This window comes from Rhamphochromis sp. 'chilingali', assembly GCF_963969265.1.
Source record: "Rhamphochromis sp. 'chilingali' genome assembly, chromosome: 9".
In the NCBI taxonomy this organism is placed as follows: Eukaryota; Metazoa; Chordata; class Actinopteri; order Cichliformes; family Cichlidae; genus Rhamphochromis; species Rhamphochromis sp. 'chilingali'.
In genome coordinates this window covers 21,200,216-21,226,650 of record NC_137936.1, presented here as the reverse complement: position 1 = coordinate 21,226,650, position 26,435 = coordinate 21,200,216, and the positions used below count along the sequence as shown (strand labels likewise).

The 26,435-nt window shown below is 39.7% G+C and overlaps 1 protein-coding gene across 1 annotated transcript in view; it reads left to right on the top strand.

Annotated features, from left to right (window-relative positions):
- bsnb (bassoon (presynaptic cytomatrix protein) b) overlaps positions 1 to 26,435 on the top strand; it is a 76,971-nt gene that overhangs the window by 25,412 nt on the left and 25,124 nt on the right. The window contains exon 3 of the mRNA XM_080892830.1: positions 390 to 1,169. Coding sequence (XP_080748956.1) covers positions 390 to 1,169 — 780 coding nt within the window. The remainder of the gene's footprint in view (positions 1 to 389; positions 1,170 to 26,435) is intronic.

Here is a 26,435-nt window from a genome sequence, read left to right as displayed (position 1 = left end):
GTGGCTTTAAAGTTCGCAGTAGAGAATCTAGTGAGTAAATGGTAATGTTGGTCTGTGAGGTAGCTGCTTATTCTTTCATTCTTTTTTCAGGGGTGTCAGGCTTGCTACTAGGAGAGCATGTTGACATAGTGAAGTAGAGGAGGAATGGAGAAAGAGGCTTGATTATCACCGGGACTTTTCAGGCTGCCTGCAAGACTTTTCCTTGCTATCAGTTTGTGGCACCATGGTAAAATCACTCAGTAGCCAGCAAGATAAAAATGCAACCTTCTTTCAGCAGTTGCAGGAAACTGATTATTCAATGAATTTCTATTTTTGTATCCAGTGTACCCCATTGTGAAAACAAGATACTGTAGCTTATTGCCATTGCCTTGTTTTTCTTTCTTTTTCAGGTCCAAGAGTGGTTATGTCTAAACTGTCAAATGCAGAGAGCACTGGGGATGGATATGACCACACCACGTTCCAAGAGTCAGCAACAGATTCACTCTCCTTCTCATGCAACCAATCCAGAACCTAAACCTAACGCTTCAGCTCAGCCCACACCTCAGACACATACACCTCCTCAGACGCAGCCTCCATTGCAGGCCCATCCAGTGCCTGGCCCTACCAAACAGACTGGTCCAGCTGGCGCAGGTCAGCAGCAAGCAAGGCTGCCTCCAGGGGCAGTCCCTCTCCCTGGGATGGCCAAGGCCCCATCCCAGCCTGATTTATCCCGTAGTTCACCCGCCCACCAACCCCAGCACCCACGCCAGGACCAGACGCGCAGTGCAGGAAGCTCCCCTTCACGACAGCCCCCACCTCCAGAGCAAACCTTCGGGAAGTTGTTTGGCTTTGGTGCGTCTCTTCTCAACCAAGCAAGCACTCTGATATCAGAGACTACTCAACCCCAACAGCAGCCCCCTAAACCAGCCCCCAAACCAGGAGGACCTCCTGGTCCAGGAGCTGGGGCAGGTAAACCCTCAGGACCTCAGTCTGCACAACAAGGGCCTCGGCCCCCTTCTCAGCAGCAGCAACAGCAAAGGGGACAAGAGGCTTTGGCCTCTTGTCCCCTTTGTAAAACAAATCTCAACATAGGCAACACAGCAGAACAACCCAACTACAACACCTGCACACAGTGCCGCTCTCAAGTGTGCAACATGTGTGGATTCAATCCCACTCCACACATAGTCGAGGTAAGATTCTGATTTCCAACACAAAATGGCATGTTTTTGTGAAAAACGCTGAATTGTTGCATACTCGCTACAATGGTTGTTATCAACTTGATGCTGCCAGGTCATCTTGGTGTGTTCTTGGTGTGAACAACTTCATTTCACTGAGGATGACTGCTTGTACGAATCCAGCATGTGGCTCCAGGGATTGTCAAATAGACAGCAATTGCTGCATTTATTCTATCCTTGAGAATCACCGTGACTCTGATTCTCTTGTTCCTTGGTATTTTTTTTTTAAGAATGACCCACTCTTTCTCACTCTCATTCTTTAACACAGAGCTATGAAGGCATTATTACAAATGATAACTAAATGATAAATAGCTAACTTGATAACATTTCTTCATTGATATTTGGAGCCTTCACAGCTTGCACAAACAATATTTTACATAAGCCTGTGAGCTTCTCCTTTTTCTCCTGCCTTTCTCTATTTCACAGTCGGGACCTGCTTCATTCAGCTCCGTCAGGGCCTTTCATGTGGTTAGCAGAGTGAAGTCCAAGCTGTGACTCACCTCATCAGTGACTACCCTGGAGAAGCGCAGAAATAAATGACCTATCTACAGGAAACAGAGGCTTATTAAATTCAATTTAATGGATAATCTTAGTATTGGTTAGTCATATCTCAGGGTCACCTGAGGGTATATTTCTTCTTTAAGTGCCCCCTTGTCCTGTGTCACGCTGGGAGTCTGGTTGGTAAGAACAGGACCTGACAATAGCATTCAGAGCCAGGCAATAACAGAGTTTAATTATGCAAATCAAGTCCAATTGAATGATAGCAGTAATAACAGGCTTGCTGCAGAGCGCTAGCGTTTTATGGGCGAGTCTTGTCTTCACAGGCATCGGGTTGTCACAGGCAGTAGCACAGCCCATTCATAGATTGCTATGGAAACAGAGAGATAATTTGTTTGTCAGCCATCCCTTACATGCTTGGATGCTGAGATGCTCAGAGTCTGCAAAAACTTTCAGACTGCTGTTGCTCTTCTTTTAGGAGGAACTCAGTTAATAGGTGTGTTGTGTTTCTGCTCTGCAGGCTTAAGCCTGCATCTCAATCCAGGATTCTTTCCAAATCTGTGAACAGGTTTTGTTGTCATTCCTCGTGAGCTGGCAGGTGGGTCGCTCCAGAGTGGGTGAGAACCATTTGGACATGGTGTGAGGCTTTGTACTTTGAATCTTGGTTCCTCAGCTTGATTTCCACAGCTTGTTTGGCACAGATATCCTCCTTCTCATCCTCTCTTAATCTCTCCAAACTTTAGTGTTTCTTTGCGCCGGCAATGTTGTAACCATTCTTTCTTCTTTTCAAGGATGTGGTAACAAAGCTGTTGGGGTTAGGGATGCTGTACTGTTGTAATTGTAAAACTTTTGATACGATGCATCAAATACCACTTTTGCACAACACGAAGTTTGAGCCATGTTGATATAGAACGTAGGCCATGGAGGAGAATTGTCAGCATTATGGAGATGTTTAAACTAAGCAGTGGTAACAAAACTAAAGAAGGTTGCCTTCCCTATGTGCATGAGTCCAACAGACTCATTGAAGAAGCTGTCATATGCTAGATTTATTGTCTGTTTGACATGCTGGTTGTTGGATAGATCTGGATATCCTCTTCCCACACAGTTTTTCAATGTCATGACAGTGTTGCTCATTAGCTATAATAATTTTGAGCAAGTTAGTCAATGATGTGATGCACTTTTTATGCATACAGTGACACTATGATTTTATCCATGTGCTGATTTGTGTTTGAGTTTAAAGAAATCAGCTTTATCAGGTTTTGGCTAAACAAGAAATACTAAATGATGAATAGTTTATTGTGTATAGTGTTTGCTGTTATTTATGTTATACTAGTTTTTCATTAGGCACAGGTGTTTGTGCTTAGGACTGCTTGTTATTGCAAATATCTAATCCGCTAATCACATGGCAGCAGCTCAATATACTTAGGCTTGTAGATATTGTCAAGATGACCTGCAGAAGTTAAGAAAAAGCATTAAAATGGGAAAGGAAGCTGATTTAAATGACTTTTAAGGTGGCATTGTGGTTGTTGCCTGACAGGCTGGTCTGAATGTTTCAGAAAGTGTTGAACTGCTGGAATGTTCCTAAACAACAAACTCAAGGGTTTATAGAGATTGACCTGAAACCAGTAACTTAAATAATCACTTGTTACAATAAAGGTATGCAGAAGAGCACACAACACAAACTTTGAAGCAGCAGAAGAAGACCACACTGGCTGTCACTCCTGTCAGCTAAGAACAGGAAATTGTAGTTACAGTTCACACAGCCTGGACAATAGAAGATTGGAAAAAGGTTGTCTGGTCTTATGTGCCTTGACTTCTGCTTTAACATTTGGCTATAGAGTGAGAAATTTGCATAAACCAGCGGTCCCCAACCCCCGGGCCACGGACCGGTACCGGTCTGTGAGTCAATTGGTACCGGGCCGCGAGAGTTGAGGCTCAGGTGTGGGTTCAGGGTTTTTAGCGGTTTTTAGCATTTATCGTTTTTATCGTTAACTTGGTTTCCCTTGGTCTTTTCTTGTGTGTTATGAATAAATCGTCTTTTTTTTGGTACCAGTACTGGTTTTGTTTTGTTGTATTTATCCGTGACACCTTAAAGGCCGGTCCGTGAAAATATTGTTCGACATAAACCGGTCCGTGGCGCAAAAAAGGTTGGAGACCGCTGGCATAAACAACATGAAAGCATGGCTCCATCTTGCTTTGTACTGTATCCGTGACTCAGGATGAATTTGCAGCAACTGTGATGGCTAAAGTCAACATGGACCAAAGTCTCTAAGCAATGTTTCCATTATCTTGTTGAATCCATGCCACACAGAATTTAGGCAAGTCTGATTGTAAAACATTGTTCAGCCATTGTAACAAAATAGCCTGTTGGTGTATGTTAAAAAAAACATCATTACCAGATTTATATTTCTTTTCTGCTTTTGTTTTTTTTTTATATTGTTATTTAATTGCATGATATTTTTTAGAGAAGCAGTTTGGTTTTTACTGATACAATTATCTGAAGATGTCTGTTTTTCCTGCTACAGTTGTACAGAGAACTTAGAATAAACAGTTCCTACAGTGTTGACAGCTCAGAAGATAATTACATTAACTGAAAGCGGGACACATGTAGAGAAAACTAGTGTCTAGAAATTGGCAAACAGAGGAAACGCAGAGAGAAAATTTACCTAAATTCACTGGACCTATAAAACTGTTGAATTATTTGTTTCAGCCGCTTGCCTACGTCATGCCAAACCATCTCCGGTAACAGATTGTTACATTTATCGAATGCATATTCTCTCGCAAGGAGAAAAAAAAATTCTAGCCTGTGGAAATCAGAAAACGCTTGAAGCATTCAAGAAGAAAAAAATATTTTCCGTCACATTATTAGTGACACAATGCATAATTCATCCAGAGTGAATTAGGCTGAGCTGCATTATATAAAAAAATAGCGAGCCCCTTTTTAATCTGGGATGAGACGAAGATTGCCAGTGTCTATGCGAGAACGTGTTGAAGAATGGAGGAGGAGGAGGAGGAGGAGGAGAGGAAGGAAAGAGGTGAAAGATTGAGGAGGAGGAGGAAAGTGAGAATCAGTGATAATTAGCGTGAGGAAGCCAACTGTTTGTTACATTGCGGAATATTTCACATCAATTAGTGTTGAAAGTCATGTGTAGCTCTGAGTAAATAAGATGTCCTTGTTTTGGGAGGTTTCCTCCCCCTTTATTGCTTCTGAAGGAGATTTAAACAAACCCCCGTGTCATTGTCATCTCCCCAGAGTTTGGCTGTAAATAGAACATAGAATATTTTCACTGGAGTGTCTGCTGCTCAATCTGTTTCACAGTACACTGGATTTCAGTCCTTACTCCTGAATAACTCTGTGCTTCTGTCTCTCCTCCTGGTATCACAGTCTGCTAGTGAGGCAGACACGGCAGAATGGATGTCATACTTTAGATCTTTCATGACTCGAAATACAGGTAGAGGTGTGACTGACATAAGAAATTACCTCTGACTTCCCAGCATTCTCACTTTAACATTACTTTAAAAAAACAAAACAAAACATGATTTCATTGTGTTTTTACTCCATATGCCTATTTTTCCCCGTCCCCATGGTTGGTTAGATGTTCTCATCCGACCCTGTTTGCTTAAAATTGTCCCCATTGTTTATAATGTGAAAGAGGCCCAGAGTGGATATTTAGTCAAAAAGGAGCAAATTTCTCACAGAACTGCAGAAAAGTGTAGAGAAACAGAAAACATAGCTCATCAATAATTCAGTGAAGGAGAACATTATAAATAGTTCATGCAGTGTGCAGCAGTGAGAGAGCTGTGTTTGATTCCACATGTCACATAGGGTCAGTGTGTGTTGATGCATGTGTGCATGTGTGCATGTGTGCGTATTTGTGTCTGAGAGACAAGAACGCATAAACGCAGGTGTCCTGAAACTAGTTATTGTTTCTGGATACGTATTTGGACATTTAGACACAAATATTCAGGCCTCTATGAAAGAGTTGTTCCTTCTTTTATGGGAATGTGGCTTTTCGGCTGCTGGTTAATGCTCTAATTTTCTAGAGTATCGAGGTAGATCAGACAGACTTGTGTTTAATCTAAGCACATCCTGGTCATGTGTCACTAAAGTAAAGTTCAGCTGTGGTCTATTTTGGATCTGGTTTCAGTTCACGGCGGTTAGCGTAATAAAAAGCTGAAATAAAGTCAGAATTTAATAATCAACTTTTTGATATCAACATATGATATTTACCAGTTATAGTATACACTGTTACAGTCTCATTCTTTAATATGCACAGCTGTAGCAAGGCAGTAAAGAGGAAAAGGCAGTCTGTTAAATGAAAAACCTGTATGGTAAATTGGCGCCTTTTATGCACCTTCCACAGAGGATACAATAAACTATGCTGCTCACACATGAAGTGAATTTGCAGAAGCAGTTTTAGCTGTTAAAACAGGGCTGTCAGACATATGAACTGTGGGCCACATCCAGTCCACCGGAGGAGTGGATCTGGCCCACCAGCAGCCCAAGCAGTGTAAATTGTAATCATTAGAAATGGTTTTAATGCACATGTAATGACAGTAGATCAGTAGATGTTATAGTAGATGTCTCAAGAATGTAGTGTGGAAGTATTTTATTTTTATTTGTGCACTGTTGTGGTTCACTAAAGATCCAGTTAGGCTGTACATGAGTCATGAGCTGAAATTGGTGAGACACCTGCATTTTACATGTGTTTAATAAAAAAGACTTGATTCGATTTGTGTTGCGAGCTATGCATGAATGAAATTCATATGAGTTATACAAATCATTGGTCTTCTTTTCTGGCTTTTCACCACAGGAGCCCGGTGTCCTTGAGTACACATCCTGCATACAGTGAACATATGTAGAACATGTAGTATTTGCGAATGTGTCACCGGACTGCAGGAACACAGTTGCTGCTTTCACACAGAGCGGCAGTGTAGCTGAACACACCATTCTTATTCTCAAACATGTTGGAAGTGTTTTCTGAAGGTTGGCACCAGCCTGTGTCTCCCTTAGGAGTCTCATCCAAAGCCAGATGGCTGGTGGCATCAGGCATCCAAGCCTGCCATGCTGAGCCTGGCTGCTTCCAAAGTGATGATGGTACGCCATCACAGATTCAGACACCCACCCGGCCTCGATCAGCTGCTCGCTGCCTTTTAATATTCTCATATTCCTTTATACTGCAAGTGCTGCGTGCCTAGAATAACCCAGTGCAGATAGGTTCTGGAGGAAGAATTACAATTTTCAGGTCCACATGAATCTTGCACATGTCATTCACGCCTGCACGTTTCTAGTAGGAGTGAATATGACTTAATCACAGCCACTGAAACACGATAATGGGGATTACAGCTACATGCAGCGAGGTCTGAATTTACAGTTTTAATTTCTCAATTTGTGAGCTGGCTGTTGAAAATTACAACATAAAAATACGGAGCAAACCTTATTCATCTGTTCTCCTCAGCTTAAAATGGCCCTTATGCCAAAAGTACATATATATTATGAAACACCTCAATGCTTGCTTGTACCTTATGATACCTTTGAATATTTCATCCCTTTCTCATACGTGACTATATGCAGATTAGGGTAGATTTGCCATATTCATACAGTAAAATTGTCCTGCTGACACGTCATTCTTCATTGTGATGCTCTGGTTGTTTTGTTCTCTTGTCTTATTTTCCACTTCGTGATGGATCTTTGCACGCACACTCCTACTCTTTGCGTTTCAATGATCTCCTTGTTCCTTTTGCATTCCTCTTCCTCGTGTCTACACGAAGGAGTTGGGAACTGCTTGCTGTTGACACATTGATTGAACTGGCAATTGCTTCTGGTTGAATACCTTGCAGTTGACATTGCAGCATGGGTACTCAGCACTCTTGATTTAGTCTGTGTTGTATTTATTTAGCCACAACAGAAGGACTAGCATTTTAAAACTTCCGCACATAATAAGAGAGTACTTAAAGGAGCTGATACGGAGGAAAAAAAAGAAACACAGAGATGAGTGTGTTTCTGTGTGCATGTTAAGGGGTTGAGTGGGGATTTGGGGTTGGGGTAGGTCGTAGAGGGAGTTAGTTGGGAATAGTACTAATCCATTTTGAGGGAGTTTGGTGGTCCCTTTGAGTAAAGAGCTTAACCCCAACACACCATTGTAAAGATCCACCCACACAAATAAGTGCCATCTGAGAATTGTAAGCCTTGTTGGGTGATTAAACTGAGACAATGCCATTTCTTACTTTGTTTGATAACCATGTTAGTATTGAAGAGGCTGTAAGAGGGAAATACCCTGTTCTTAATCACATAAACCCTGCGTTTCTAATAAATGGGTGCACTCTTAGCTTGAATTAAGATCAGTACAGTATACACTACAGTATGATAAAATTCAGTGTGTATGACTGTGCTGTGGATGACTTGAAGATGATGTGGTGTACAGCCATGACTGTTTCCTGTTGAGATTATGTGGCACCCAGCACAGATGGCTCGCTGGTTTGAAGGCTTAAATGCCACTCACTCTCATCCCTGGGAACTATGTGTTTGGAACCAGGCTCTGTGCTCAGACAGAGTTGCATACTCTTTCCCTGAACTTCTGTATGCAGCAGATCTATGGAGACAACCAGAGGCAAAGCTCCCAGAGCAGCTTTTAGAATTCAAGTCTTTTTGAGATTTTTGACATTTTATGGCAACATTGTTTTGCCCGATTGTAAAGAAAAGAACAACAAAAAGTAGAAAAAGATAAGAGGAAAATGTCTAGCACGAAGCCGACACTGGGACTGCTTTGGTTTCCGCATTATTCTGCTGCATTTCTGCGCATTGCAAACGTAAATTTGTCTCTAGATGTCTTTGAGATCAACTTTAACCTGTAACTTGCTCTACCTGCACCGGCTGTAGTATCAGTGCTTTTCATGAATAACTACATGAGGTGAGGAGCACATGGACCATACTGAACTTGAATTACCCCTTCAGACCTTCTGGTTCTATCTTCAAATGCCTTTTCTCTCCTATCTTGTAAGAAAATGTGCTTTGAAGCCTACAAGGGGCCTCGGCACTGGCTTAATCACCTCTTCAAAACTCATCATCTTCAAGGCCTGATGGCTATGCTAACTAGCTTTAGCTATGCTCCAGGGATGTCTGGCAGTGTTGGGTCTATCATTGCTGTCAGAGCCACAGAGGCGGGCCAGTGCAGTCCTCCCATCTCTGCTACTGGGCCCTCCCGTCTTAACACATCACTTCACATGCCTCATTGGTGCTCCTGCTCTCTCTTCCCCTCAGCACCTCAGTCATGCGATTGCTCCCTAATGCTAGCATTAGGAAAGAAGGAGGGGTTAGCTGAATGCGCTCTATGCTTAGAGGCTGCAAATACTAAAAGCCTGGCAACACAAATGTGAGATTATAGGACAGGAATGTGTGGTTGTATGTCAGGGGAACACAAAAACCGAGCCAGGAAGAGGGAGAGCTATAATGAAAGGGAGCGGGAGATTGAGAGACAAAATGAAAGAGATAAAGCTCACTGATCGCACAGATATTACATTTAACCCCTTGCTAATCTTCTCAGTGCTGCAGCTGTCGGGCAGCTCTGGAAATGACCAGATCAGTTAGTGATGGTCTGGGCTGCTGCCCTGAACAGCATCCCAACAACAAGTATAGCAAAAGCAGCCTGAGGATCTTTAGGCTCTTCTAAACAAATGGTGTTCTCACTGTCTCCATTAATGAAGACATCGGGACTCTGCTGCCGAGGAAGATGGAAGCTGTGTTTTTTCGATATATATATATTTTTTTGATATAGTATTTTCTGTTTTGATCGTTGGAGAGTTGATCCCTGTTGACAGGATGCCACAGAGATGTGCAAAAGACTTGAGCCACCACTCGTGTCTCTATATTTTACCAGGGGATATGGGAAATAGATGCAGAGAAATGTGCAAACATACATGTAAATGCAGTATAAAAAGGGAAAAACAGAGGGCAATATCAGCAAACTTTCTTGTCATTTCTTTAAGAAGTCATCAGGAACAGTTTTTCTGGTCTCCTGAAATGCATTCAAAGCACTTTGGATGTTGGCTGCCAATCCCACACTGTTTCAATAACATTAAGGTCTGCGCTCTAGGGAGGTTAATTCATGACTGATAGTGTTCCACTGTGTGTTTCTAACCGCTTATGCTTTTGTTGCATTGGCAGCGTGTTTTGGCTCATCCTCATGCTGAAAAGTGAAGCCACTGCCAATCAGATGCTTTCGAGATTTCATGGTGGATCAAAGTTTGACAGATCCCCAAAACCACTGGCTGAAATGCAGGCTCAAACCATCACAGAGCCTCCACCGTGTTTTACAGATGGCTGTAGACACTGTTGTACCTCTCTCTTGAGCTCCTCTGTGCATATTGATGATGATTTAATCCAAAAATTCAAAATTTGGATTGAGATTATCATCATCAGATCTGTTGCCACTGATTTTCAGTCCAGTTGTTTTCTAAGTTGGCACACCTCAGCCTTTTCTCTGTTTCCCTGCATTAACCCTTTAAAATCAAGTATATTATATTTGATGCAAGTTTTGTGAGCTTTTGAGACTCCTACATCATTAACGTGATTTTTCTTTTTCCCTCTGAAAAAAACAAAATAAATTGCACTGTACATTTTTACAGAATACATTTTTAAGAAATGCCTGATGTAGCAAATATGATACAAATTTAAACTTGCAAAGTTACTTTTCACCAGAAGGTTCACTAAACACTCAATTTTCATGGTTTGGACTTTAAAGCGTTATGAATGGCTTCTTGACAGCCACCCTTCCCCTGGTACCTGATGAGGCTTCAGGGAAAGCAATGAATTTAATATACTATGTTTCATATGGACACATCAGCCTCTTGAATTGCTTAAATGTATAATCATGAGAAAGAAGTTTGCAACTTTTTCTTACATAAACTTTCTCCCCAGGACATTTTGTCACATGTCAAGTTTAGTATTTTCTTATCTAATCCAACCTGTGTGAGCCCAGGCTATCTACAGCTAAGGTAAAGCACACATTGTGTCTCATTGTGGATCTTTTCATTAATTGAAATGGTCTAATCCTGTCTAAATTATGCCAGATCATATCTATAAAGCATGTAGATACATTTCTAATAGCCACATTTCATACTGCCTTGCAGACTCAGTCGGATGCATATAAGATGGCTCATCAACCTGCACGTGAGCCTACTGTAGAATTAGCAGACATATTTCTGCTGGACGTGTTCCATTAAAGTTGTCATCTTACTATGTTCCAGTGATAGATTACAGCTTGAGTGACTTGTTTTGAAGGCTTATGTGAGGTACATAAATTTTATTTGCTTGACTGCTAGCTGTGGCTTTCTCCAGCAGAAGTAACAGAAACTCATCTAAAATAAAACAGGACTTAGCAGACAGCCTGATTAACTTGTCCTGGGGACAGACATATGTGACAAGATGAGACGCATGACTAGCGTCGGCTGCCAACCACAGTGTAAAATAGGTTTGCTTGACAGCAGCTTGATTAACATTACTGGAAAACAGAAATAGTGTTAGAGGTGTGACTTTTGTTTTTGTTACCATCTTTATTCTTTATTTGCCTTTGAGGTCTTTTGCAAAATGTGCATCTGACTCTTTAATCTTCATGGCATAACCCATCTTCTGTATGATGCTACCGCAGATAGACTATACGCTTATCGACTAGTACATGCATCTCACTTAATCTCATTTTGCCACACTGCAATTCTGTGTCTTTATTATCTTGCTGACATTAAGTCTGTTTGCTGATTAAATCCTGCAAAGGTTCAGAGCAGTGAGTAAGTCAAGAAATATAGCTGCGCAATCACAGAAGAGGGTAGTGAAGGAAGGTGAAAATAAGACACATCAAAGACTTTATTGTACTGACTGCGTTAGACAGTTTGGCCACAGAGAGTAGTGCATTCACTAAACTAAGTTGAGCTGTATGGCATCGCTGTGGGTGCTTTTAAAGCAAGATTGCAGAGGGATAAACACTGCAATTCATCTTGAATATTCTCAGGGCAAATTAACAGAGCTGGGCTAAAAGGCTTAACTGTGAAAGGAAAGAAAAAAAGAAAAAAATGAAACAGTCAGATGCCTTTCTTGCCTTCAGAACAGCCTCAGTCATCCTTTGAATGCTGTCTTACAATTCCTCAAGTGTAAGAAGGAGGATATTAGATTGTTCTTGTCCTCTAGGGATGAAAGAGGTGGACTGAAAGAATCTGTCACGATGATTGAGTTATATTTAGCAGGGGTGGAGGCGACAGATTAGCATTATTACTGTACTGGCTTTTTATAGAAATATGTCCTTCCCCCTACCTTATATTACAATGCGTTCAGTTCATACTGTAAGCATGTGGACATTTTGTTCTTTGGGGTCTGTGCTACAGGAGATTAAATTGAAAACGAAATAATGGGTACGTTCGGCTTTAATTTGAGAATCCTGCACAGCGGCAAGAGTGTGACAGTTAAAACATTTATTAAACACTTGGCTGTTAAATAAAAAAATGATCAGAACCAAGAGTTGGATATGTTTCTTTTCTAAAGATGGATAAGTGGAATAAGACAGGAAGAGCTACCACTTTGTGATTGGAGGCAAGTAGGAGATGTACATGTACATGTCACTTGGTCAGGAACTAAAAGAAGACTTTATAATTATAAGCTTAGAGGATTCACCAGGAAATGCACCAGAAAATGTCTGGCAAAGTATCAAAAACAACAAAAACAACAAAAGACCAAGCTGCAGTTCACAAAAAATGCCAAACTGTGAAAGGAAGTGCTACAGACTAAAAGAAAAACAATAAAATAAAGAACAAATCAAACCTCTGTGCTATGGTGGAAAATGAGAGTGGGGAGGAAAAAGAACAAGTCGTGAACCAGTGAATCCTTCAGTGAGCTGCAGACTAAGTGAGGACTGAAGAAGGCACAAAACATCTGTTAATGTCTTTGTGTCAGTCAGTAGGGCCAGTTATTACTGCAAAAGACTTTCCATGAAGCATTAAATATGAATAAAAACACTAAAAACAGTACCATGTTTGTACATGTTTATATCAACCTGAAGATGAATCTGTCCAACAACATTCTGTACGAGTTTTAAGTGGTGCAGGCTATTTTGGCTGAGCCAGCTGAGTATGAGAGTTCGCAGTGATTCAGGAGAGACACGAGGGAATTTACTCCTTTTTGTAGGTCACCTTATGAAATGAACGCTCCTGTTTATTAAACAAGCCAAAGAAAGCAAGACCTGACAAGTTGAAAATGAGGCACATAAGTTCTTAACAGACGACTTAACACAAAGTGGACAACTGATTTATCTTAAAAAGGAGCAAATAATAAAGTGTTGTCCTCATGAAGATATAACAAATATTGACTAATCTCAGACAAGCTGGTAAGAAACTAAAGAGTATGAGGGGTGGAGAGCTCTGTAACTCTCTGCACATAAAATCATTTGCAGTCTTTAGAATACCAGATATATATTGAAATGATTGAATTGTATATTTGTATGTTAATCAGTAAATAATTGATGCATAAATGCGTACATACAGTCAAGTCCATAATTGGTTGGACAAACACACCACCACCACCACAAAGACACCCCTTTAATTCGAGGGGTTTTATAGAAGTCTTGAATTAACTATTTAGGAATCACAGCCATTTTTGTATGCAGTCCCCAATTATCTGAGGCTCAAAATTAATTGGACAGACTAAAATAATTTGAAATTATAAGTATTTGTTTTAATACTTGGTGAAAATCATTTGCATTGAATGAAGGCCTGTGTACAAATGCCATGCTTCTTCCCTTTCTAATAAAAGTAGTTAAAAATATTTTGTTTAACCATGTTTTGGTTTGTTGTTGATACTTTCGTTAATTAAATCTATTCTGTATCTTAACTTATTTTTAACTTTTATGGACTTATTTATGTTTCTTATTTATTTATTTAGTGCACAGCAATTTGTGACAACTTTAATAAACATTAATAACCATAAACATACTAAATATTACTTACTTGATGTTGAGAGACCTTTACTTCAGGTGCCATCACTTGTTACTGCTTGTTACTAGTACCTCTCAGTGGGTTGAGGTTAGCTGACTTGTTTTTGACACTGAAGAATATCTCATTGCTTTCTTTTGAGGAACTCTTGGGCTGCTTTTGCAGTGTGCTGTGGGTCATTTTCTGTTTGCACTGTTTAGTCCCGTCCGATAAGTTTGCAGCATCCGGCTGAGTCTGAGCAGAGAGCAGAATTTATCCTGATACGTCTATCAGCAGTCACGTCTTCAATTAGCCAGTCATACATGCCCATGCTATAACATTGCCTCTGAAACTGAAACTGAACTGAAACTGACACCATGCCTTAACATTGCCTCCACCATGTGTTTTCTCTGTGTTTACTGTTTTCTCCCCATCATCCTGGTACAAATTAATCTTGATTTCTTCTGTCCAAAGAACTGTTTTTAGAATCACTGTAACCAGCGGGTTGCACCTTGTTATAAAGCCTCTGTATTTCCATTCATGAAGTTGTATCATGATTATAGACTTTGACAATAACACGAGTGTTTTTAACTTCATTAGATCTAGTGAAGTTATTTTCTTAACCATGAAAACGATTCTGTCATCATACTCTTCGGTTGTCTTCTGTCATCTTTCAGGCCTTTTGCTGTTTTTGAACTGGTCAGTGCATCCCTGATAGGTTTATTTTGTTTGTTCAGCCCAATGATGATCTCCCCCTATTTAAAATTACAGTTTACACTTCACAGTGTAAAGCTATAACGGAATCAACTATGAACAAGGCTCGGCTGGCTGTGAAACTCAGTTAAATTAATTCTGAGCCTCTGATAAGAGGAGACATAATGCAAAACAATGGCTAGAATTGTTGAAGAGTGCAAACAAACAATGCTAAATTTTTATAAACTCCTTGAATTAAAGCTGTACTTTAATTAAATGCAATTTTTCTAAATATAAGAAGCAAAACTATACAAATTACATCTTTGTCTGACACATTATGGACCACCACTTTGCTGGGTTGAGCTACTACTTAACCCAGCAGAGTCTCGCTTAAAATCACTGGGTGGGATCCTTATGGCGTGGTGGTCGTTGGTGGGGGAAGTATTCACTTAACAGTTAAATGTATGATTTATCCCAGTGCAAAAGCCCTGTGGAATATTTTTACAATTATTAGATCGATTATATTGGAATTGTGCTCCAGCTGTGTTGGAAGATTGCTCTAAATCGTTATCAAAACAACTGACAGCTATCTGTCAATAGACTAAACGATAAATCTGATTTATGTTGATTGTTTTTGTATGAATTGTATTAATCTGTACATATTTTATAAGGTCTTTATATGTTTTATATGAAAAAAGTGCGAAGAACCTAGTAACTAGTGCCATTAGATAAATGTAGTATAGTAGTAAAAAATGTCTTGGAGAAGTGTAACGCCTAAGTACATTCCACTCCTGGTGGTACTATGTAGGCTATAGCTAATGAGACAGGCAGGCAGAGCAGCACAGAGCTTGACAGCATGAGTCTGAGCTTAGGGCAACCGAAATCCTGTAGTCGCAGAAAACTGTCTCCACAAGCACTTACAGATTCGCCACAACAAAAGACGATATAAGATCACATTTAAAAGGACGCCAATTGAGAGGAGCAAAATCCTTGGACTTTTCAAGCCTTTTTTTCTGAATGCTTAAAGTGATGCTTGAAGAAGTATCTCTTAAACTAAACTCGTACACCTAATACGTTTACTAACTGTTCTAATTTGGATGCAAATTCTTTGCTTGGCACTCAACTTGTAATTTTATACCACAGTTTAACAGGAGTGTTGTACATTCAAACACAGCACTCCAGAAGACAAGCTGGTGAGCTCAGAACAATATTCCATGTGATGTGCCTGCAGTTATGGCCTGACCCACAATGCCTAGGTTTTTTCCTAGCACTGCAAGGTTACCTTTTTATGTATTTGTTTTTAATTGAAAAGTATTAAGCTGTTTAGAGGAAAAGAAAATGCACGTTTTTTTTTAAAACTACACATCAATGCTTTATTTTTCACAAAATTTCATTGCCCTGAAACATAGAACGAGCCAAAACCTCACAGTGTCTTTCACTGATATTCTTGTTAGTGCTCAATAACAATAATGCTCAATAACTGATTTCTTTTGCATGAGATGCATAGTTCAATTTAATTCAGTTCAATTCAATTTATATAGAACCCCTTCACAAAAGCAGTCGTCTCATTATAAGGTAGAGACTCTACAATAATATAGCGCAATTATAATACTTTTCACATTTGAAGTTAGGATTTGTGGTTATTATGTAGGGTTTCGCAGAAAGAGCCAGTAGTTTTAAAAGTAGTGTCAAAGCAGTTATGTTTACAGACATGTTACTGAGTCACAAGTTTTCATATAATTCACTCTCAATAATGACTAAGACTGAGTACACTAAGGTTTTGAGTAAGAGGCAGATCTGTCTGTCATCAGCAGTGGAATGGAACAAGACTTTATGCTGCGGAATAATGTGGCCCATAAGGAGTACATAGATCCCCTGTTCAAATGACTGCTGCGAGGCAGACATCACCTAACACAACACAGAATTTTCAAACGTTAATGTAATAATAAAGAAAAGCTTATTCCCACACACAAAATCCTGGCAAAAGGGTAGTGGTAACATTCCCCTGCTGACATTTGTGTCTGAAAACATACATTTTGGACACTTCTGTATTTCGAGCTCCCTGCTGAGGCAAGATTGCCTCACCAATCAAATAGGTCTGCATGTGTGCTGGGCAAGAAAAAGCACCTGTTGTTCCTGCTGACATGAATAGAAAAAGACAGAATATGTAAATAAAAAGCAGGAAACATGACCTGACCCAGTGCTGCGCAGCTCCCAGAGGGACAGCAGAGACACACATTATTGATTGCAGATGACGCACTATTGTCCTGCAGCAACACACTCTGCTGGAGAGGCCATGAGTCCCCCTCTCATAGAAAATTATTTCCCATATAGAGTGCCACTGTTTTGGAAAATATTTATCCTGCACTCTTAGCACCTTGGTAATGTGCTTGTTTGTACACTGGTCATGTTATGCAGTCGTGAAGTTATTAAGCCATTATGGTCTGCTTAAATGCCCAATCTGTGCAAAAAATAGATATATTGGCTATATTTACTTTAATCACATTAAGTATGACTCTGCCAGACTAACCATTTTATGAGTGCTAATTTTTAGTCAGTTATCCTACCAGCGTCCACATTAAAACATTTACTGACAGTAATGGTTGTTGCATGACACTAACGTGAAATCTTGCACATTCATGGTTCACAGGGGACAAATTAGTTGAGTTGACTCATCTGTTTATCCAGTGCTTTTGTGGATAAAAGCATGTCTGCAACTCAAATCATATCCCAATCAGTCTGCTGGGGATGACATGCAGGAAATTGTCTGGAGCAGACAGTAGCCTGTTTTCATATGGGCGCCTGCTCTACCAGGTGAACTGTGCATCATCTTAGCTGGTTTTGATGTCAAAGCGAGGTTGCTAGGTAGTGAATTTAATCTTTCTGGGATTTGTTTAGCTGAGTGGGACATTGCAATAACAGCGGATCTGACAGTCATTTTGTAAAAAAGCTTATAAAGTGTATAAAATAAATAAAGTGTAACTATCTATTTGTAAGTGTAAATTACATTTCATGTCTACAAATAGAAAACTGCTGGCAAGGCTCTTGCAGTACTTCAAGTATGGACAGTCCTGCTACATCATCTGTCTTACATTGAATGTAAGTCTCTTCTTGTATTTTTCTAACTTGAACAGCATTCAGCATTCACACTTTCAGTATAACCTTTGTCTTTATTCTAAATCTAAAATCAGCTCAGTGACTACTTAGACATCAGATGTTTGGCCTTGTAATACTGAAACAACAGCATTCATTCAGAGCAACATAATGTGAAGACCTGCAAAACCCCTTGTCATGACCATTTAACCATTCCTCTGTGCCAGATGGTATATGACTGACAGTGACTGTACTTGAGTCCTGCTTGCTCAGTAGATGATCCTTCATTTCCTCTCTAATCCACAAGCTTCACCACGTGTCCCCATTGAAGGAGTCCCAGGGGATTGACCTATATACCTGCTGACTCTTACTGACATGTCACAGTCGTGGCACTGCCTGGCACACTGCTGGGACATGTGCTCAGTCACGCTTTCCATTGCACACTTAGTATCTTGACCTGTTGTTCATTCAGACTCTTCACATTAGAAATATAATCTAATAGTGCTTTTAAAGATTGCCCCGCTAATCTTTGACTCTCATCAATATTTTGCTTGAAGATAATGTAATTATTGCTATGGGGCTACTTGGAATAAATTATATATAAAGCACAAAAGACTGAATACAAACTTTTTCAATGTAAGTCTCTGTTATTTGAGTGCATATGTAGTATGTCTCAGGGTTTATTATACCTTTGCTGGTACTGATCATATGTGTGTCGACATGTCTGGGCACCAAACTGTGTGTAATGTATTTCCCCAGTCAACGTAGGCTCACCCTATTCACACCTGCTTGGCAGCTCGCCCCTGTGCACGTGTTAGTTAATAATTCACACTGACCCTCTGCTCCCATGACCTTCACTTGTTACGAATTAATTATGACCTCCTCCGTCGCATGCCTCATTAATCTCTGCGAGACACAGAACGCGAAGGATTATTATGATGGTTGCTGCCTTTGTTGCTACATAGCGACGCTTTGAATTTCAGTACTCTGTAGTTTCTTTGATGGTTGATGTGGCCACTTCTTTTGTTCTGCTTTGTCACAAATAATTTATATTCAGCTAGTGACCAAGGCAGTTTTGATGGGGAAAGATGTCAAAGCTGTTGTTGAATTACTTGGAAATAACTAATATGTAACAGGCAAAGTTTGACGTTTTTAAATAAAACTTTGGTGAGGAGGATTACACACGATGCGTGACTGTGTTTCTGAGAATATTTAATACTAGATGTCGTGCTTCCACTTCCTCACTTCCCTTGCACAACTTAGTATCTTTCTTTTACCATTGCCTCCCCCTTTGCGGTTTTTGTTTTGGCTTGGAAACAGCCACTGTAATTCAGATCTGCTAAACAATAAGAAATGTCAGGCTTTATCCTCTGCTTGTATATTAGCCACGGCGTGCTGTTTAAATATTCAAAACCCAGGAGTTGTGTCAAGGAATGGCCACCTGAAATGGGATAGGATAGGGATATGTCTGGGATAGGGCTTTTCGTTTCTTTCTCGTAATGAGCACCTAAAATATTATATCTCAGTGAGGTGTGTGAGTGCATCTAATGACAGTTGACATTTCTTGCTCACAGCTTGTGTTCTAGTTCCTGGCAGAGAGACCATGTGGGGCACAGACTCCCACTGGGAGCTGGCTGACAGTAAGAGGTGTATACAGAAGTTGTGTAAATTGAACACAGTGCTGCCTGTGCATGTGTTTCTCTTCTTTTTGTCCAGCACATTAAAGTAGATTGATGTGCATGTATAAGTGTGTCAGAAGTAAAGTGGGAAAGGGGCGTGCAGATGTCAGCACCAGTTGTGCAGGGACTCAGAGCCAGGATAAAATTAAAAACCCTGGTGTTAAACACGCAGCCTACTCTAAGTGCAATATTTAGCAGGATGCTCAAATGCGAGTTAGTGAGTGTACTGTTCGTTTTTCGTTTTTCAGCTCTGCACGTTCATGTTGTTGTGTGGGTGTGTATGCTCCCACAGGGGCTCCATTTCTCTCCTTGAAATTGTGCACACTCTGGCTCCCTCCATGGGTAGAGATGGTTAAATCTCTCCACACATATCTCACCTCACCAGCAGCTTGGTCTGTAGGTTTGACATTATTTACATGCACACACATAGCTATTTCTGTACAGTTAAACAAAAAGAATTATGAACAGCCGATTTTGAAGCAGTCTTAAATTCATGGATCCCCCCCCTTTTCTTTAAACTCTCCTCACATCTTTTTGAAAGCTGGTATGGTCAAAAAAGCGAAGAAAGCTAGAGAATGCACTCATTAGTTCATTTGCAGATTAAACAAAATATGCAAAGTGAAACTAATTGTCAACTTGGTTTTGTAAAAGAGGGTAAAAACAGGAAAAAAGGATGAAATATTATCGACCTGCAGCTGTTATGAATAGAAAGCAGACCCTTTTTAAAATTCTACGGTTTTACAAGTGCCAGTTTAAAGCCACATTAGCAAACAGTTTAAAAGTAAAGAACAACAAGTGCCACATTACACTCATTACATAACACTCAAGATAAAGCTAAGTCCTCCCTTAGTGTTTCCATAGGAGTTACGAGTGTAAGTATCAGCTGCTAATCAAACGCACTTGATAACTGATCATCAGCAAGTGTGTTTACCTCTATGAAATCAGAAGTTTTGGCAGTTTGCTAGTTTGGATCATTCAGGTGTGTTAATACAATGGCAAGGTCAAAAGACATCAGCAGTGATCTTAGAGAAGCAATTGTTTCTGTCCATCAATCTCAGATAGGTTTTAAGGAAATTTCTAAACAATTTGAAGTCATTCATTCTGCAGTGAGCAAGATTAGTCAGAAAGTGGAAAACATTCAAGACAGCTGCCAATCTTCCCAGGAGTGTCCCAGCAAATTCGCTCTCAAGGTTAAACTGTGTAATGCTCAGGGAAACTACAAAAAACCAAAAATAAAACGGGCCTCAGTTAGCTGGCTAAAATGTGAATGCTAACAACAGTGCCATTCGAAAAACAATGAAAAAGTATGGCTTTTTGCCTCTACAAAATGTGAAAAGGACACGCATGCAGAAGTTGCAGTAAGATGCAGTAACAGCAGAATGAGATATTTTATTTTAAGCCAACATGAAAATAATAATGGGAAAGTGTTTAAACAGACATTATTGACACATTTACATGGAAATACGTATTAGCCGCCTAGCTTTACAATTTCTTAAAGACCCTAGAGTGCACTGCATACATTTTTTGCTCGATACCGACTTTGTGGCTTTAATTAAACATATTACCACCCCCTGCTGCTAATGCAACTTCTGCATGGACCGGTGGACTGGTGTTTCTATTACTTATTTTGCCATGATACTGTTGTCTTGTCATAGATCATCTGGGCAGGGGAACATTCTCAAATGCTTCTTTATTCTTGGGGTATATTTTTAGTGAAATCACAAAGCTGGTCTCACTGCTCCATCCCTCAATGTGTAAAGCTTGTTAAAAAGTCATTGTTGCTTTTGCAGCTTTGCAAGCAAAGGTTCATCTATCCCTGTCTGCTTTGCATCAGTCAAATGTTTGTATTTCTCTGAGTATTTAGTCTTGTAATGGTAATTCAAATTGAAATCCTCAAACATAGCAGTCAAATGGAACAATACAAATGGTCTTACTTGAATACTGAATAGGAAATCATTGTAAAATGCAATAGCACAAATTTAAAGAAAGAATTAATAGATATTCTGCTACAGTTGATTCCTACATATTAAACTAAGACAACAGTCTACATTGACAGGTTTTTATTTACTTTCGTGCCGTGAATCATCTGCAGACTGTTGCCGTCTTTTACCAAGATCTGTAAATCTCTGTTCAGGTAACAAGGTGACCCTGTTCTACAGCAACATTTCTGAGTTTGAGAGTTAATAAAAATGTGAAATTTACTTGGTCCCGTAACGCGCTCTAAAGGATTTTGGATCACAGGTTCTAACAGATTAGGGCTGATCTTTCCATAAAGGAATGTGGAGGCTTAAACTTTGTCAAATGCAATTTTTAAGCCTTAATAATTTAAGGCAGAGAAATGCTTTAATTTAATGTTTTTAAAAATCAAGTCAGACACAATGGTACAGAACATATTTATTTATTTATTTTGTGTACCAGGCTGCTATATATGTTTATTTCTCCTGTAAATATGGGTATTTTGACATATCTGTGGGATATAGGGTTAGGGTTTTTGGTGCTGTCCTCAAGTGGCCATTCCAGGAAGTGCAGTTTTTGCGAGTTTGACTTTGACATTATTGATTTTTCAGTCCCAAAATTTGAAATTTTTGGAAAGGATATACAAACAGACAAACTTCAATCAAAGAAAATATTCTTTCAAGTTATGTAGAAATGCATGATCTATAAAACAGAATCTCAAACTGTGTATACATACTAGTATTGCTAGAAGTGAGAGCAGTCTTAAAAAGTGTGTCTAAATTTAAATCATACTTGCACCTGTCCAATCTAACAACGGTTGTGTTCATTACATACTTTACAGTATTTGTAATTATACAAATCTCTGTCAGTGCGCATTCCTTCTGTCGTATAACCACCAGGGTTTCTCACTGACTTTTATTGGTTTACAGAAAAAAATCAAATGAGAATATTTTACACATCTAGATTTTGTCAAGAAATACAATAAACCAAATGGTTCTGACAGCTGCAGAGAGTAATACAAAGACACACGTTCAATCCCAAAATGTATTCAAAACATGTGTTCTGTCAACAAATTGCTAAAAATCACTTGTTGGCACATGTAAGCTTTAGCAGATACAAACAAACATTAAATGCTTATTATGTGTATGTAATTACAAATTAACAACCAGTGTGTAGTCCTGTTGGCTAAATCTGAATCACAGATGAGAGTGAATGTTAAGTACACTGTCCACTGATCAGATAACTTAACCTTAACCTGCCATTTAACAAGGTTATCAACTCACTAACAGGATAATCCTGCTAACAAACTGAGCCTGCTGTCCTTAGAGAAAACCCCCACACACTTAATCCCCTAAAAAAATGAGAGTTCCAGCAAATGAAAAATGCAAACAACAGAACAGCACAGAGGTATGTCAGTTTCTTTGCAGTTAAAAGTAAAAAAAAGCTGTTTTCAGAATTAATTACTTCCAGCTTAAAGAGGACATTTCATTACTTGTGTCTTTTGTAGTTTTTGGCTACAGTTTAATTTGTATTTATCGAGCTGCTGGAGACTACCACAGTGAATTGGCTGTTTTGTTTTCAAGATGCATTAAAAGGCTGTTTCTGAAGCACAGAGGCTCGCTCTTTTATACGGTCCTGATTTTCTCCACATAGTGTGGGTAGAGGTGGGAAGCACAGCCCACAACACTCGCTGCTGTACAAGCTAAAGCATTCTACATGAATAATTTGCTACTCCCTGCTCCGGTTTGGCCTTGCTCCTCTTTCCCTTTCACCCACGCAGTGGTGTTATGCTGATTCGGGAGCAAAGAGGAGAGTTTGGCACTTCCAACATGGCAGGAAGAAAAACGTCTCCATAGAAAAGAAATACTATTCAGCATCTCATTTAAGTGATAATGTTAAAAAGGATGATTAGATGGGGTTTCGAGAAAGTTAGAGACGTGAGTCAAGAGTTCAGAAGCTGGAATTTTTATTAGCTGGCTTAATTGTGTGATCATATAAGTATACACTCATATAGCGTCTTCACTGTAGCTGTTGTTGCATAGCTTCAGTAGTTGTCTCTTGGTCGCAGCATGTACTAGCTGTCCACAAACACACAGTCACTTGTTGTGAAAGAACCAGCACAGATGGCTAGTTCTGAGAGCACTGCACCTGTTTATATATAGCTTCTCAGTAGAGCACTTGAGAGATAGGAAAACAAAGCAAGTCTGTCTGTTTGGCATTGCAGTAGCTCCATCCACGCTTTGTGGTCTCAGTTGAGACAGCAGATTCCTTTAGGATTCGGGCATATTAACAAAGGTTTTATCTTGTACGGAGGAATAGCACCAGCAAAAATAGCGCATTATAGATAGATTTTTAATGTAACCGTCACGTCTATTTTTGCTGCGTTATATTTGGTTGAGGCCCTTTGTTGGGTTTCGGACTTTATCAAACTGAGTAGGTGAAGTTAAGTAATGTAGTACCTTACAGTCATAACCTGTGGTTTGTGTTTTCACGGTGCACCCAAATGTTTTCCAGGCTCTTACTTTATCCTGCTTAATGTTGAAAAATGATGTCGTTGCCCACACTATTGTTAGTGCTGCATTAACCAAGATGCACTGCATATTTTCACACTATTCATGATTCAAATGGCATCATTTCTGAGGGAAGGAGTTGCATAATTTGTCACTCATGTTGCATAATTGAGTTATTATTGAGGTTCTATGTTTGCTGGGTCATTGCCACTTATTACAGCTCTTTTCCCCCTGACTGATTGGGCGTCATCTTTGAAACGTGGCTGTTTTTGCAAAATTAATTGTGAAACCAACAAAACATCATACAAGTTTAGCAAAAGATGACAATGAAAAAACTTTTTTTTTGCAAAACTCCTTTAAGTTAATTACATTTAAAGAATCGTCAACTACTTTCTGACTTAATAGATTAAATAAGACTTGGAGGTTTTCATTTTTCTGTGTGCAGGCCACAGCAGCTAAGGATGTTTTATACATGTAATAAACATAGACACGCAGATATCCAAATGTGTATTCTAAAGAGAACGCACCACAAATACAAAAAGGGATTTTTTTTAAGGAAGCAAATATAGTGATAGTGCTTCTTCTTCATGCACATCTTTTCCCTCTGTGTGTTTGTCCACCACTTTGCATTTAATCATTAGTTATTATTAATCTCTGGCTCTTTTCCACAGTGTGTTTTTTATCCTGTCTCCCTCCCCTCACCCCCAACCAGTCGTGGCAGATGGCTGCCCCTCCATGAGCATGTTTCTGCTTGAGGTTTCTTGCTTTTAAAGGGGAGTTTTTCCTTCCCGCTGTCACCAACTGCTTGCTCATCGTTGTCTGATTGTTTGAGTTTTCTCTGTATTATTATTGTAGGGTCTATACCTTACAATATCAAGCACCTTCAGGCAACTGTTGTTTTAATTTGGTGCAATGCAAATAAATAAAATCAAACTGAATTGAAGAACAGTAAAAACAAAAGGGGATCTATGTGTATAAAGCCATGAAACTTCATTCACACTGCATGCAGTGTTGTTTTGAGGTAGGCAGTGTGGAAAGAATCTGCTGGAAGGCTATATCTGAGTGTTTTAAAAATATTAGCTGAGTGTAAAGCAGAGAATGTGGATTCAGTTTCTGACACTTGGCAAATACATTGGCTGCAGGTGTTTTGGTTTCAGTAATTATGCTTTGAAAAATCATATGCATTCTTTAAGTATGCAGAAAGGGGAAAAAAGGTAAACCCTGCTATAATTTGATATGTCTGTTATTGCATTTACAAATGTACATGTACAGTGACGTTGCTGTCTCACCACCTTTATACTGTTGCTCTGTCTGCAGGGATGTGCATGTAGGTATACTGAAGAGGTTTCAGTATGTTAGCTTTAGTGGCCTCCCATAAATAATAATTCAGCTTAGATAAATAATAATTATACATTATTATAAGCGGCATATAGTAACAGCATTAAATATAGCAAATATTATATACCTATATCCTGAATAGACATTATCTTCACTAACAGCATCATTATTCTTACAGGACCACCTTCTCCTTCCTCTTTTCCCATCCACCTCCTCATCCTTTTCATCCTGTTGTGTTAAATGTGAGCTGTAGCTTTGTCTACTAACACCTACGCCAACATGTCACTAACCATTATTTGTACATCATTTTGTGTTCAAAGTCAGTTACACTGAGCAGATACAGGGAGTGCAGAATTATTAGGCAAGTTGTATTTTTGAGGAATAATTTTATTATTGAACAACAACCATGTTCTCAATGAACCCAAAAAACTCATTAATATCAAAGCTGAATGTTTTTGGAAGTAGTTTTTAGTTTGTTTTTAGTTTTAGCTATTTTAGGGGGATATCTGTGTGTGCAGGTGACTATTACTGTGCATAATTATTAGGCAACTTAACAAAAAACAAATATATACCCATTTCAATAATTTTTTTTTACCAGTGAAACCAATATAACATCTCCACATTCACAAATATACATTTCTGACATTCAAAAACAAAACAAAAACAAATCAGCGACCAATATAGCCACCTTTCTTTGCAAGGACACTCAAAAGCCTGCCATCCATGGATTCTGTCAGTGTTTTGATCTGTTCACCATCAACATTGCGTGCAGCAGCAACCACAGCCTCCCAGACACTGTTCAGAGAGGTGTACTGTTTTCCCTCCTTGTAAATCTCACATTTGATGATGGACCACATGTTCTCAATGGGGTTCAGATCAGGTGAACAAGGAGGCCATGTCATTAGTTTTTCTTCTTTTATACCCTTTCTTGCCAGCCACGCTGTGGAGTACTTGGACGCGTGTGATGGAGCATTGTCCTGCATGAAAATCATGTTTTTCTTGAACGATGCAGACTTCTTCCTGTACCACTGCTTGAAGAAGGTGTCTTCCAGGAACTGGCAGTAGGACTGGGAGTTGAGCTTGACTCCATCCTCAACCCGAAAAGGCCCCACAAGCTCCTCTTTGATGATACCAGCCCAAACCAGTACTCCACCTCCACCTTGCTGGCGTCTGAGTCGGACTGGAGCTCTCTGCCCTTTACCAATCCAGCCACGGGCCCATCCATCTGGCCCATCAAGACTCACTCTCATTTCATCAGTCCATAAAACCTTAGAAAAACCAGTCTTGAGATATTTCTTGGCCCAGTCTTGACGTTTCAGCTTGTGTGTCTTGTTCAGTGGTGGTCGTCTTTCAGCCTTTCTTACCTTGGCCATGTCTCTGAGTATTGCACACCTTGTGCTTTTGGGCACTCCAGTGATGTTGCAGCTCTGAAATATGGCCAAACTGGTGGCAAGTGGCATCTTGGCAGCTGCACGCTTGACTTTTCTCAGTTCATGGGCAGT